A 15,404-nucleotide genomic window follows, 5' to 3' on the forward strand; every position below is an offset into this window, starting at 1 on the left:
TACCAATACACAGAATGCACATGATGCGCACTTACCAACGATGAAAAGTTGTATTCGAACTTATTGAACACCCTGTACAGGCCGTTTTTATCTTCATAAAGTACTTGCTCGTTTGACATTCGAATTAAATCAACTGAAACGGTTAAAGCCGCTTTCCATTGCCATTCATCAACCAGTCTGTTGGAAGATCCCCGACCGTCGGTTAACGAAAAGTCGATTACAATCAGTGGCAATGATTGTGGAAACATTAATCCTAGTACTCTTACTAGTGATTTTCATATTTTACGTACGCCTCCGTCGGCGCATGTCATTTGCAAAGGATCTACCCACGGTACAGCCATGCTATCCACTTGTCGGAAACGCAATGACATTACTGTGGAAAACCGAAGAAGAACGATTCTACGGCTTATTCAACGCATTAAACAATTCTGCTAAATTATTCAAGGCATGGCTATTCTTCATCCCTGTTATCTGTACCAGCGATCCGGACTTGATACAGAAAATACTCACCAATCCAGAGTGCGTACAGAAGCCACACTTTTACGACATTTTGAATTATAAGTCCGGTTTAATTGTTGCGCACAGTAAGTAATTCATATAAGCATAGGCCTAATTCACATCTGGATTTATATTGCTTTCGAACTGTAGGTGATGTGTGGAAACGTCAAAGGAAAGCGTTAAATCCTTCATTTAATCAGAAGATTTTAAATGGATTCATACCCATTTTTGACCGATGCGCTCGAACTCTGATTAAAAACTTTTAAAGTACACAAATGGCGAGAAAATTCAAATCACAGATATCATGACAAGATGCACATTGGAGATGGTTTGCGCTACCACTATCGACTGTAACATCAATGAAGACCCGGAGGCAGATAAATTTTCCCATTTGATCGATAAGTGAGTATCCGATGTTAGCAAATTGAATTTTTCAATAATTAAAGTTTTCGGAAATTTTACTTTAGAGTTGCAGAATTTATATTGAATAGATTTAAGAACCCCCTCCTTTGCGTGGAATCTATCTACCGATTGACAAAACAGTATAAACTGGAAGAAACAACACGGATGGAACTTTCCAAGTTTGTTACCAAGGTAGGTACATACATATATAAACAAACAGAAATTATTTTGTAACATTTCTCGTAACAAAATTGCAGGTATTTCACAACACTAAAGCACAAAGAGCAAAACGGGAAACGTTCTCTGAAAAAGCTAATGACGAAGATTACCGGAAACCAAAAATTTTCATCGATCAGCTGTTGGATCTTTATGACCAAAAGATTTTTAATGACATTGAGGTATTTGATAATGTCGTCACAATGATCGTTGCGGTAATTTTATGGCTTTTAAGAGTTATTTAACTATCTACTAAGCATCTTTATTTCTGATACAGGGCACTGACACGTCTGGCACGGTCATGGGATTCGTCTCACATATGCTCGCCATATATCCACATCTGCAGGAAAAAGTGTTCCAAGAAATTAGTGAAGTCTTTCCGGCGAATGAAAATTTACACTTCACACCGGAAAAATTAAACCAGTTGCAATACACGGAAATGTTTATAAAAGAAACGCTTAGACATTTTCCACTAGGCCCAATCTTTGTGCGAGCACCATTGAGTGATATTGAGCTGGATGAAGTCCAGGTGCCGGCAGGCACAACACTCATGATTTGCATTTATAATCTACATTATCGCCAAGACATCTGGGGACCTGAGGCAGAAGAGTTTAATCCGGATAACTTTTCCCCCGAACGAACCGAAAACCGACACCCTTTTGCCTTTCTGCCATTTAGCGGTGGCATTCGAAATTGTATCGGTGAGAAAGAATGCAATTTAATTTCTTAGAATATTGTTAAAATAAACTAACACGTTACTGTTTCAGGTTACCGGTACGCCATGATTAGTATGAAGGTAATGATGGTGCATTTGTTAAAAAATTTCAGATTCAAAAGCGATCTGATGTCTCGCAAAGATCTGCGGTTGAAATATAGTCTGCTGCTAAAATTATCCGAGGAACCAGGAATAAAACTGGAACGTCGGCTAAAAGCATGAAAGCCGAAAATCAGAGAATATTGATTATAGGACAGTCAGTGGTCACCAGTTTTAGTTTTCGAGGAATTTTCATGTCTTTTACCAAGAGACAAGAGAGTAGAAACTGTGTTTCTGCGTATCCCTTAATGAACATGTTGATAAATTTGTTTGTTTTGGATTAAAATATTAAAATAAATTCGATGCACATGGATTAAAATAGCTGTTTTGCCTTTGTTACTACAATTATTGTAGTGGCCAGTGGAGACCGGAGATATTACGGGTTATCCGGGGGTATGTCAAAAACTGATTTTTTTCCATTGCATATATCTTTTTCTGTCATGAAACTTTATCAATATTTATTTCATTTAGTTCCAAAACTAGATTTCATTTCCAGTCGATTGGTGAAAAGAGAACGAAGATCCGTCAAGAAACAACCGAGACATGGCCATTTCAGTGAAATCGGTTCTGGAAATGTTGCTAGTAACGTCCTACCTTTATGGAAACCTTAAAACATGACCGAAACCATATCAAAATGGATGTCAAACTTCAAGAATTTATGAGAATTGAAAATACTGAAGTCTGAAGATTGAAAATTCTGAACGTTTCTTTGACGGTAATCCGTGGTCTTTCCCCCACGGGTTCTTCTGGAATAACGGATGCGATCAACGACGACCAATCTAGCGTCCTTTCGGCACTTCGGCGATGGCGTGCTACGGGTTTCCTTAATATGGCGGGAATATTCATTCAATCGTCAACTAACGTGGCGAAAAGCTCACAGAGAGCATTAAACCTGCAGTTGTTGAAAGGGATGGGGTTGATTGATGGGCGGTAGATTAGATATAGGATAGGATGGGATCGTGATCGGTAGCTTCCCAGCTAGCACCAAATCGTACATCAATAACCTAAAATTATCGTAAATAATTCTTACCAAATTCGGAATCGTAACTAAAGCTTAATAAAGTCCGCCCAAGTTGATTTTCAGTCGTATATAATGATAATAGTCGTATATAATGATGACATACATACGATATTCAGAGCACAGAATCGTATAGCAGTACGGAGCAGGACGGACTTAATCGTATATTGTCGTGTATAATTACTTATATCGGTGAAATACATACGTATGTTTAGTCCTCATCACGTATATCGCCTCCATAATACCACGGATATGCCAATTTTGCGCATCAAATACGTTTTATTAGCATGTATATATGTACGTAAAGCCGATTTTTAACATTTGTATACATATAAAAATACTAGCTGGGTTTGGTCTGTCGTCTTTGTCGTTTTAGGATACACCGATCGGGGTGGCTATTAGGCTAGTGATATTAGTATATTTGGGATCTCTGGTATCGCCGACAATAATACGAGTAAGGCAATTCAACGAGGCATTCAAACTGAAAATCGAGCCTACTTTTCCCTCCGCAAAACGCTTTGATCAAGGAGCATACGTCGCAGCACAAAACTAACGATCTACAAAATGCTAATCAGACCGCGAGTCCTCTACGGACTTGAGACAGTAACTTTGCTTGCAGAAGACATACGTGCACTTGCTGTATTTGAACGAAAGGTGTTGCGGACTATTTTTGGCGAAGTACAAACGGAAAGCGGAGAGTTGCGGAGGCGCATGAATCACGAGCTACAAGCACTACTTGAAGAGATTCCCATCGTACACCTGGCGAAAGTTGGTTGACTACGGTGGACCGGCCGCCGTTCTCTTTAAGAACCCCATCGGCTCCAGTGCAACGTGCTAGATGGCTCGACCAGGTTGAAGCCGACTTGCGTGTGTCGAGACGCGCAACGAATTGGCGACAATCAGCCCAGGACCAAGAACAATGGAGAGGAAATCTTGATACGGCAAGAGCCACCGAGCCACCGGCTCTCGGCTGGTAAAGTAAGTAAGAAAGCGATCTGTATTTTTTCCCACACGAACTCAGAGCCTCCGCTACAAGAAGGAACCCAACCAGATGATATCATCGATTTATGAAATCTAACTATGGTCGTACCGAACCATATACTTCATTCAACCTGAACCTCAGAGAGGCGCTCTCGAGTGTAGCAGAGTACTGGATATAGAGGTCCAGGATATGGATATGGCAGGTTCAGGTCCAGAATCTGGGTTCAAAATCTGTTCCAAAATTTGATAAAAATTGTGTTCTGATACATGGTACACAATCTAGTCTAAATCTATACCAAAATCTGGAACAAAATTTGATAAAAAAAATATGGTCTACGATATAGTTCCACTTCCAAAATTTGGTTCAGGCCCAGAATCTAGCTCAAAATCTGATGCAAAATCTGGTTTAAAATCTGATTAAAAATGTGGCCTAAAATCTGCTCCAGGTCTAAAATTTGATAAAAATGTAGCCCCAATCTGGTTTATAATCTGGCTTAATTTGTGAATTTGGTCCTAAATTTGATCCAAAATCTAGACCAAAATCTTATGAAAAATGTGACCCAAAATTTGGCCCAGGCCAACAATCTAGTGTTGGTCCAGAATGTGGTTCAAAACCTGGTCCCACATCTGATCAGAAATCTGATCAAAAGTGTGGTCCAAAATATGCAAAATCTGCCCCAAATTTGATGAAAATGTGGTCCTAAATATATAGTTGAAACTTTAAAGCAGGTCCAGACCAGGCCTAGAATCTGGGTTCAATATTTGATCCAACAACAATCCAATTTGATCAAAAATTTGGTCCAAAAATCTAAAATATGGTCAAGCTCCGGAATCTGATTCAAAATCTGGTTGATGGCTTACAAAAAAATCAAAAAATTATGGCCCAAAGTCTGCTCTGGATCCAAAATCTGGCTCAAAAAATCTGACCAAAAGTCTTTATAACCTGCTTTATAACCTGGTCCAGTTCCAGAATCTGGTCTGAAATCTGATCCAAATTCTGGTTCAAAATCTGATAAAAAATATGGACCAAAATGTGGTTCAGGTCCAGAATTTAGTCCTGGTTCAATATCTGGTTTTGCTCTAGAATATGGTCCAATATCTGATGCAAAATCTGGCCCAAAATCTGGTGAAAAAAGTCCAGAATTTGGCCTAGGTTTAGAATCTGGTTGATGGCTTAAAATCTTATCAAAAATAAACAACTTGGAAGGAACACTAATTTAAGAAAGGAGGGAACGCTAAATCGGTTTTTCACCAAGAGCGCCACAATCTCACACTACGGCTCTGTATACGTCATTCAACAATCATCATAATTATCAATCATCAACTCATCTGTGATCATACCGAAGCTTATACCGAAAGTTGTAATAAACCGTTTGAAATCAATACTGTCAGCAGGCCATTTGCCCATCGAAATAGGTCTAAAACTTATCGATTTTAACGTATCGAACATGTCCGTACGTAGTACCTTCTTCCAACATGAACTCCTACCGCTGTAAACCTAGGTCCCAGTAAACGGAGGTCACCAAATCAAAAAGAAACACGAATTGACTACGTTTTAATTAACTGGCTGCACTTCTCAGATATTATTAACGTCAACAGATCTTGCTGGAGCGCTAATATTGATTCAAACCACTACTTAGTGATAGTTGAGATACTCCGCATTGTGAAAAACATTCGGTACCGTCGTCAGTATCGGTTAAATCTCGGGCAGCTGAAGCCGCCAGTTATCCCCAAAAATTATGCGCATTCACTTAAAGCTGCTTTGCGGCTTGCAGGCAGAGGATGAGCTGGATAAAACTCCTCTTGAGCATTGTTGAACGGATAATCTTGAGATAAACGAAAGATGGCAGCAGCGCCTTGACGAATACCTATGTGCTCTGTAACTGCAATTGTAAACCGGAACAGTTGGAACCGGAACGTCATTCAAAAGTTAGCGGATGGCTCTAAGCGCCACTCCCGAAAGAGACTATTTATCTTGTCTTGTTTGCCCAGCTATTGAGACCAAACCTACGGGCGGGCGGTGCCATTCCCGAGCAGAAAACCATGATGGCAGGGAAGTAGGCTTCAATGGTTACCATGAAACGGTACGCTCCGGCTACCAAACTATGAACAGCGTTGGAGACTAATGAGCCTAGACCCCCTGCAACCACATCGGGACGTACTGGCGTTGTCATCATATCGGATATTTTGACGTTCCGGATTCACGGCCCTTGGATTCAAGAAAGACTCGACATCTTAGCCCTTGGATTAAAGAAAGACTCGGAACAATTCCTTCTCGCGTATACCGCATCGAAGAACTAATGACAGCTTCTTCAGTAATATAACTGGCTTACAACGTAATGTTTACCGTTTCATGACCTACTTCGACTTTGATATCAGCTGCATCGTACTGAATGCCCGGTTTAAAATATTAGGAAGTAGTTTTTAAGAGGTCAGTAGAATAAAGCAATCTGGTGACTTTTAACAAACTAACAAAGACTAAGGCGGCTAAGAAAAATGGTATCGGAGTGGAGCTTATTAAGATATCCTAAATATAGAAGCTGGCCACTTATCTGCACTGACTGATTCAAGAATTTGGAGTACAGGGTAGCTACCAAAGCAGTGGAATAATTAGGTTATCTGTCCGACCAACGGTGCGTAATCACCGTTCGCGATGCCGCTTACAAAGTACTCCAGCTCAACGCGAGCGGATTTGTGCAAAGTTGTTAAACCGGCCAAATCTTTGTTTGTTTGTTTGTTGTCCGGCCAAATCTTTACGGCAGATTTATGGCAGATGCTCTAAAAAGATCGTGAGTACAGGATTCGTCATGCACTAACTATTTATCGACTACAAGGCTGCGCGTAACTTCAACTCAATTTGGCTGGCAAATGAGTGAACATGTGCAAATATATCACCTCTGTTTTCTAACTCCTATCTCTACCTCCACGAGGTGCCGGCTGGGGTACGGTAGCCAAAGTTGCGCACCTGGTGGTACGCAACCTTGGTTGTCGTATGCAGACAGAGAAGGTGGAACACTCGCCGTGTGGTTTCCGGCTACCTAATCATGCAGTTCGGCGCAGGTTTTTCGGAGGGCGCGGCTGCGGGGTGTGGGCACACCGGTAGAGAGTTATTTTCTCAGCTGGCTTAGCACAGAGAAAGAGAGACTCTAAATCGGTCTGTTTTACACAATCTGCAGTTAGGCCCTTTGGCGGTTGGTGCCGAATTGTACGTTTGGGCAAAAATTGAGCCACGGGACCTGATCCTGCCGGGAGTCGGCAAATCAGGAGCCCCTAAGTCAAGGTCTACCTCCGTGCCGATGACTGAATGACTGGAGGGGTGAAAACATGCCAGTCGCGAACGGAGTGCTTTGGGCATCTTGCCCCTACTGTGCCATGCGGGGCTCTGGTATGGTCGATCTTTGTTGTCCCTTGCGTTTCGTGGGAACAGCATAGTAGTCCTGCCCAATTTCCCTTATGGGTTTTACGCCAAGTGCGTTCTGGCCAATATAATTGGCTTCGCTTACAATTTGCTGTCTGATCTGTGTTGGAGATTGTTTGTGCATATACTCCGCTAGTCAAATAGTTAGGGTCGCACAAATAAATCTTCAACACAAACGGGCAGCAAATTTGTATTTATGCGAAAAACTTTTTAATGGCTCTGTCACCATCGCATTGGTTCAGGAGCCATATTTTCGCACGGGGTACTTTCATTCGACGGATATTGGAAACCAGAACTTTGCTGCTTTCAGCAAAACTGGTATGACAAATCCTCGTTTGATGCCCAGGGCATGCATATTGTTGCATAGGTCAATAAGTGCATGCCTTATCTCTGAGTTGACTACTCGAGATATTTGTGCAGTCACAGTAGAACTCGTCGTGGATGATGTCCATAGGCGCTATGTCTACTGTTCTGCATACTTACCACACGATGAACCGTCTCCCAGCGACGATTTCAGAAATGTGGTGAGATACTGCCAATCTAATGGGCTTCCGCTCATTGTAGGCAGTGATGCCAATGCCCATCACATCATTTGGGGCAGCTCGGATATCAATCTGAGAGGCTCTAATTTGATGGAATATTTGAGTAGTACCAACCTCGGAATACTCAACATTGGCAATTGTCCAACTTTCATACGAGCTGGTAGAGAGGAAGTGTTAGATATAACACTCTGCTCTAACAGGATCAGTCATGAGTTGGCACAATGGCATGTTTCAAATGAGACACCAATATCTGATCATTGCTTTATATATTTTGATCATTTGGGTGCCTCCTTGAACGCTGCAACCTTTCGCAATCCGAGATTTTCTGACTGGGAACTCTTTGAGGAGGAACTGGCGACGAAATTTCAAGGATTCGAACCGACGATTGAGTCATCGATCGACTTGGATGTGGCTGTAGATGTCACAACATCTTTTATTGCGGAATCTTTTGAAGTAGCTTGCCCGCTAAAAACTATTAAAACGACTAGAGGAACACCGTGGTGGAACTCTCATCTCGCGGAACTAAAGAAACGATGCAGGAGAGCCTGGAATAGACGTCGGAGGGATGGCGTGGAGCCTTTCAAGCAGGCCCGGAAAGCCTATGCAAAGGCTCTACGATCTTCAGCACGCACGAGCTGGCACAGGTTCTGTAGCAACGTTTCCAGTTTCGGCGAGGCAAGTCGACTTAATAAAATACTGTCAAAATCGAAAGATTATCAGGTTAATAACATTCGAAGTTCGAACGGTGAATACTGTTCGAATGACAATGAAATCCTGGAATGTCTATTTTATAGTCACTTTCCGGGCTGTGTGGAACCTGAAGTTCGAAACGATCCAGAAATCGTTTTAGGTGGCTTAGACTCATGGGCTTTTGCTCGGAGACTTGTCACAACTGAAGCGATTGAGTGGGCCATGAACAGCTTCTCTCCATACAAATCTCCTGGAACAGATGGAATATACCCTATTCTACTGCAGAAAGGATTCAAGTACTTCAAACACATTCTGAGAAGGATGTTTGTATGTAGTATTGCTATTGGGTACATCCCAACTCAATGGCGTGAAATAACCATTAAGTTCATTCCTAAAGGTGGACGCGCGACATACGAGCAAGCAAAAAGTTTTAGACCAATCAGTCTAACGTCATTCTTGCTTAAATCACTTGAGCGGATTGTTGATCACCACATCCGCGAAACAAGCTTAGTAGAAGTTCCTCTTCATTCAGCACAACATGCTTATCAAAGTGGCAAATCTACAACCACTTTATTACATGATGTGGTGGATAAAATTGAGGTTGCTTTTTCACAAAAGGAATCTTGCTTAGGAACTTTTTTGGATATTGAAGGCGCGTTTGATAACGTATCTTTCGCTTCCATTTTGGAGGCTGCTCGTTATCATAATGTGCCTTCAATAATCATAAAGTGGATAGAACAAATGCTTAGTAACCGATTGCTTTTTTCGTCCTTACGGCAAGCAAGCATTTGGAAGCAAAGTGTTTGTGGATGTCCACAAGGTGGCGTTCTCTCGCCTCTTTTATGGAACCTTGTGGCGGACGGCCTATTGAGGAAACTCAATGGTCTAGGCTATCCGTCATATGGTTTTGCGGATGACTATCTCATCCTAGTAGTTGGAAAGTGCATAAGCACATTATTTGACTTAATGCAGCAGGCACTACGCGTCGTGGAAACGTGGTGCCGAGAAACTGCACTTTCGGTAAATCCGAGCAAAACATCTATCGTCTTATTTTCAAGACGTAGAAATACCAATGGAGCTCGCGCTCTGCGCTTTTACGATTCGGATGTTGATGTTGTGAACGAAGTGAAGTACGTGGGGTTGATTCTCAACTCCAAGCTTGACTGGTCCACAAATATTGACTTCCGAATTAAAAAAGCGTGCATGGCCTTTGGGCAATGTAGACGAGCAATTGGCAACTCTTGGGGGCTTAAACCCAAATACATACACTGGTTATACACGGTCGTTGTCAGACCAATACTGGCGTATGGTTGTCTTGTATGGTGGCAGAGAGGGGAAGTTGTGACTGTCCAGACAAAGCTAAACCATCTTCAAAGGATGTGTTTAATGGCAATGTCTGGTGCATTTACTACAACTCCTACTGCCGCCCTAGAAGCTATTTTCAATATTAAACCTCTACACTTCCACCTGAAGCAAGAGGCACTAATATGTGCTTATCGACTACACGCGATTGGCCTTTGGCAGTCTGTGGACGGTTCCACTGGTCATACTCGATTGTGGTCGCAAATCGTTGCTGAGGACAAGTTTGCCCTTGCTCCTAGCGATGTAACGCTCATGCGTACTTTCCCGTATAGGACTTTCTCAAGTGACTTTCCTCCTAGAGAGGATTGGATGTCAGGCTACATGGAAAGGAAAATTTCCGACTATGTGGTCTGTTATACCGATGGTTCCTTGTACGAAGGTCGCGCGGGTGCTGGTGTTTACTGCCGTGAGCTAGAATTGGAGGAATCCTATTCGTTGGGTAGTTACTGCACCGTTTTTCAAGCTGAAATCTTTGCAATTATGTGCGGAGCTCAGTTTGCACTTCAGAAAGAACTGATAGGCAAGATTATCTACTTCTGTTCTGACAGTCAAGCCGCTATAAAAGCCCTTTGTGCGGCTAATTCTAAATCTAAAACAGTCATCGCCTGCCACACCCAATTAGAAGAACTAAGCATTCTAAATGCCGTTCATCTGGTTTGGGTTCCTGGCCATTCTGGTATAACCGGAAATGAATGGGCTGATGAACTAGCAAGATCTGGAGCAGAAAAGTCGGTTTTCGGACCGGAACCTGCTTTACCAATTGCGGCATGTTGGATAAAGCAAAAGATTCGATCTTGGTTTTAATCTGAACATGTGCGTTATTGGGAAAATCTTGAAACTTGTCGTCAAACGAAAAGTTTCATTGTTAAGCCTTGTGAGAAGGTTGCGAAATTTCTTTTGCAACACTCAAAGGTAAATTGCAGTATTCTTGTCAGATCACTGACTGGTCACTGCAGGCTAAATTATCATATGGCTACGATTCAGCGAGCTGAATCGTTTCATTGTAATTTATGTGAATCCGACTACGGTACACCATATCACGTAATTTGCAACTGTCCTGCAGTAGCACAATTGCGTCATAGGATCTTTGGATCCTACGTCTTAAATGAATCGGATTTTAGGAAACTAAAATTACGAGACATTTTGATGTTCCTTACCGAAAGCGGTATTGAGCTATAAGCTCTTATTTATCATGAGTATACCCCCCAGGGGGTGTACTTTTGATAAGTTAACTACCAAGGATTGCAGTATCCCTTCGGGGGTACAAAAATCTCTCGGTATATATATGTTTGTGTTTGTCCAAATTCCTCATCCACCCCTTCCTATTCCTCCTGTTTTCCTTCCCGTCCTCATCAGGTAAATGATGACACGGGCAAGATGGGCAAGGCACAAATCTTCCACATGATTGTGAGGAACGTGCTGCTCGAGCCAAAGATGCTGATACCTGATACCTGAACTTCAACCGGAAAGAGCTATGGAAAATCATGGACGGGTATAACTTTTCCGGGATACAGATCAGACTGAATGATGATCTGTCATACAACATTCAACTTAGCGCTACACGATTTTATAAACTGAGCGGAGTGGGGAACGCTCCTGTACTAATCTAATATATTCGTCTGCTTTGTTGATGATATGGACAGTTTTGGAAGAACATCTGAGGCGATGGCTGAACAGTGCGTCAGACTACAGGAGACAGAGAAGATTGGATTGTGCATACAAAATACGTCAAAAACAAAGCATTTGTTGGTCACCGGAGCCGAGGCCGAACGACGCCACTTAAAGTTGAAAGTAATTGACGAATTAGTCTACTTTAGCTCACTAGTAATGGCGGCCAATGAGCCGCCATCACTACAAAACTGACTGATTTTCTCTACGGTTATGGAACATAGACAATACTCGAGAAGAACCTACAGGTACACGGAGTTGTAGCAAGATGCGTACTGAGAATGATTTTCGGTGGCGTATAGGAGACCGGTGAGGTGGATGATGAACCATCAAAGGGTTTTCAGTAAGGCGTGTAAGTGCGTAGTAATCAGAGATTACTTTTATATTCATTTACGAATTAATTAGGTAATCAAAGGTAATCAGTAGAGTAATCAACGATAATCTTAAGTAATCATTGGTAATCATGATTAATTTATAGTAATCACAAGAGATTGATTACTGGTAATCAGTAAAGTAATCAAAAGTAACATTTTTTTAAAGGTGCGTAGTAATCATTGCTGTTGGTAACCCCTTGTGAACCATGAACTCGCGCAGTATTCCAGTATTCAAAAGTGACCAAAGCTAAATGAATATGGTAGGCAGGGCATGCCGCAAAAATGCCAGACAATTACCCTGGAAATATATTATTTGCTTGGAATCCGGTAGAAACACGATGACCATAATAGGAGCACAGCGTGCGAGATCTGGCACCAACTACACGGTGTCCCAGGGTTTGGAAAGTTTCAGTCAACAACCAAATAAATTGGAGGAATTTAATTCATCAGGCCATGTCGGAAGAAGGATAGCCAATTGAATAATAAAAAATAACAGGTACTCATCGAAAAACTGCTTCGTCCTGCCGATCACCTCGTGCTGGTTTGTGATAAGATTTCCATTCTCGTTCCTACAGATATAGTTCTTACGCAATTGGTGCAAATTTTCTTAGTTATTCCAATTTTTCTTAATCACTGTGCTCCTTCTAGCGTCTTTTGTTTGTCAAAATTGTAGTCAACTGGTGTCGTACTCATCGATACTGCGCTAAATTCTCCGTCATACATTTTCTAAGCTCTTGTTGGTATTACTCATCAAAACAGTGTTTTCCTGTATTCCAGGGCTCTTCGCCTAGTGCCACGGTGGTGGCCTGTTCGATAGTCAACTGCTTTCTGACCCAATCATTTTAGAGGGTAGAAGGAGTTGGCTGCTCGAAGAAAGAAGGTAGTGCATCATAGAGTATTCGCTAGACACAGTAGAAATTTTTTATACTTTTACTAGTTAAATGCTTAGAGTTAATTTCCTCGCTTCGTTGGGAGCGTATGTTCCTGAAGTTAAAGAAAAATCGGCAATATATGAGAACGTGGTCAAAAGGTATATCACATTTTTCACTACGAATCGATGACATGTTTGAAATATAAGAAAAGTTTAAAGTGCCAACACTTCACGTAATACTTTGCATGATTGTATCAATTAAGTAATATACAGATGCCGTTTTTATCTCCATTATCTTCATTAAGTACTTGCTCGATTGACATTCGAATTAAATCGACTGAAACGGTTAAAGCCGCTTTCCATTGCCATTCATCAACCAGTCTGTTCGAAGATCCCCGACCGTCGGTTACGAAAAGTCGATTACAATCAGTGGCAATGATTGTGGAAACATTAATCCTAGTACTCTTACTAGTGATTTTCATATTTTACGTACGCCTCCGTCGGCGCATGTCTTTTGCAAAGGATCTACCCACGGTACAGCCATGCTATCCACTTGTCGGAAACGCAATGACGTTATTGTGGAAAACCGAAGAAGAACGATTCCGCGGTCTATTCAATGCATTAAACAATTCTGCTAAATTATTCAAAGCATGGCTATTCCACATCCCTCTTATCTGTACAAGCGATCCGGATATGATTCAGAAAATACTCACAAGTCCACAGTGCGTTCAGAAGCCACACTTTTACGACATTTTGAAATTTGAGTTCGGTTTACTTGTGGCGCACAGTAAGTAATTCATATAAGCATACCTCATATCTGGATTTATATTGCTTCCGGACTGTAGGTGATGTGTGGAAACGTCAACGGAAAGCATTGAATCCTTCATTCAACCAAAAGATTTTACATGGATTCATACCCATTTTTGACCGAACCGCTCAGACCCTGGCTAAAAAACTTTCACAGTACGCCGATGGTGAGAAAATTCAAATCACAGATTTCATGACAAGATGCACATTGGAGATGGTTTGTGCAACTACGATCGACTGCAACATCAATGAAGATCCGGAGGCAGATAAATTTTCCCATTTGATCGATAAGTGAGTATTTGCTGTTAGTGCATTAAGTGCTTCTACAAGTTTTCGGTAATTTTATTCTAGAATTACAGAATTTGTATTGAATAAATTGTTAAACCCTCTCCTTTGCGTGGAATCTATCTACCGATTGACAAAACATTATAAAATGGAAGAAGCAACACGGACGGAACTTTCCCAGTTTGTTCACAAGGTAGGTAGTACCTATTAGGTACATATATAGACAAACAGGAATTATTTTGCAACATTTCTCGTATCAAAATTGTAGGTATTTCGAAACGCTAAGGCACAAAGAGCAAAACGGGAAACGTTCTCTGAAACAGCTAATGACGAAGATTACCGGAAACCAAAAATTTTCATCGATCAGCTGTTGGATCTTTATGACCAGAAGCTTTTCAATGACATTGAGATGTTTGATAATGTCGTCACAATGATCGTTGCGGTAATTTTGTGGCTTTTAAGAGTTATTTATTAAACTATCTAGCATTTATATTTCTGATAAAGGGCACTGACACGTCTGGCACGGTCATGGGATTCGTCGCACATATGCTCGCCATATATCCACATCTGCAGGAAAAAGTTTACCAAGAAATTAGTGGAGTCTTTCCGGCGAATAAAAATTTACACTTCACACCGGAAAACTTGAGCCAGTTGCAATACACGGAAATGTTTATAAAAGAAACGCTCAGACATTTTCCACTAGGTCCAATGTTTCTGCGAGCACCATTGAGCGATATTGAGCTGGATGAAGTCCAGGTACCGGCAGGTACAATACTAATGATTTGCATTTATAATCTACATTATCGCCAAGACATCTGGGGACCTGAGGCAGAAGAGTTTAATCCGGATAACTTTTTCCCTGAACGAATCGAAAACCGACACCCTTTTGCCTTTCTGCCATTTAGCGGTGGCATTCGAAATTGTATCGGTGAGAAAGAATACCGTTTAATTCCTATCCATATTGTTAAAATAAACTAATACGTTACTGTTTCAGGTTACCGGTACGCCATGATTAGTATGAAGGTAATGATGGTGCATTTGTTAACAAATTTCAGATTCAAAAGCGATCTGATGTCCCGCAAAGATCTGCGGTTGAAATATAGTCTGCTGCTAAAATTATCCGAGGAACCAGGAATAAAACTGGAACGTCGGCTAAAGGCATAGAAGCCGTAAAATCGGAGAATATTGATTATTGGCCAGCCAATGATCATTATTTTTAGTTTTCACGAAATTTTAATGATTTCTATGAAAATAGAAGCTTTGTTTGTGCCTAATGCTAAGTAAGTATGTTTCTTTGAGTGCTTGGTAAATTTGTTTGTTTTGGAATAAAATATAGAAATAAATTCGATCCACATGAAATAGCTGTTTTCACCTAACTAACTTATCTAACAAAGATTTCATGAATAAAAGTCGGCGAAAACCTAGAACGTTTAAAGACGTTTGCATTCATATTTTTAA

General features: G+C 41.2%; 2 protein-coding genes across 2 annotated transcripts; both read left to right on the plus strand.

Moving 5' to 3' along the window:
- Positions 1 to 364: 364 nt before the first annotated feature.
- Positions 365 to 2,053, plus strand: LOC128739810 (cytochrome P450 4c21-like). The gene is made up of 6 exons (XM_053835312.1): positions 365 to 584; positions 798 to 900; positions 966 to 1,092; positions 1,158 to 1,331; positions 1,394 to 1,817; positions 1,884 to 2,053. Exons 1-6 carry the CDS (start codon positions 365 to 367, stop codon positions 2,051 to 2,053), a joined length of 1,218 nt encoding a protein of 405 aa, XP_053691287.1.
- Positions 2,054 to 13,421: 11,368 nt separating this feature from the next.
- LOC128739811 (cytochrome P450 4c21-like) lies at positions 13,422 to 15,110 on the plus strand. Its single transcript, XM_053835313.1, has 7 exons — positions 13,422 to 13,641; positions 13,700 to 13,952; positions 14,013 to 14,139; positions 14,215 to 14,388; positions 14,451 to 14,712; positions 14,758 to 14,874; positions 14,941 to 15,110. Exons 1-7 carry the CDS (start codon positions 13,422 to 13,424, stop codon positions 15,108 to 15,110), a joined length of 1,323 nt encoding a protein of 440 aa, XP_053691288.1.
- Positions 15,111 to 15,404: the final 294 nt, after the last annotated feature.

Source organism: Sabethes cyaneus, chromosome 3 (assembly GCF_943734655.1).
Source record: "Sabethes cyaneus chromosome 3, idSabCyanKW18_F2, whole genome shotgun sequence".
Taxonomy (NCBI): domain Eukaryota; kingdom Metazoa; phylum Arthropoda; class Insecta; order Diptera; family Culicidae; genus Sabethes; species Sabethes cyaneus.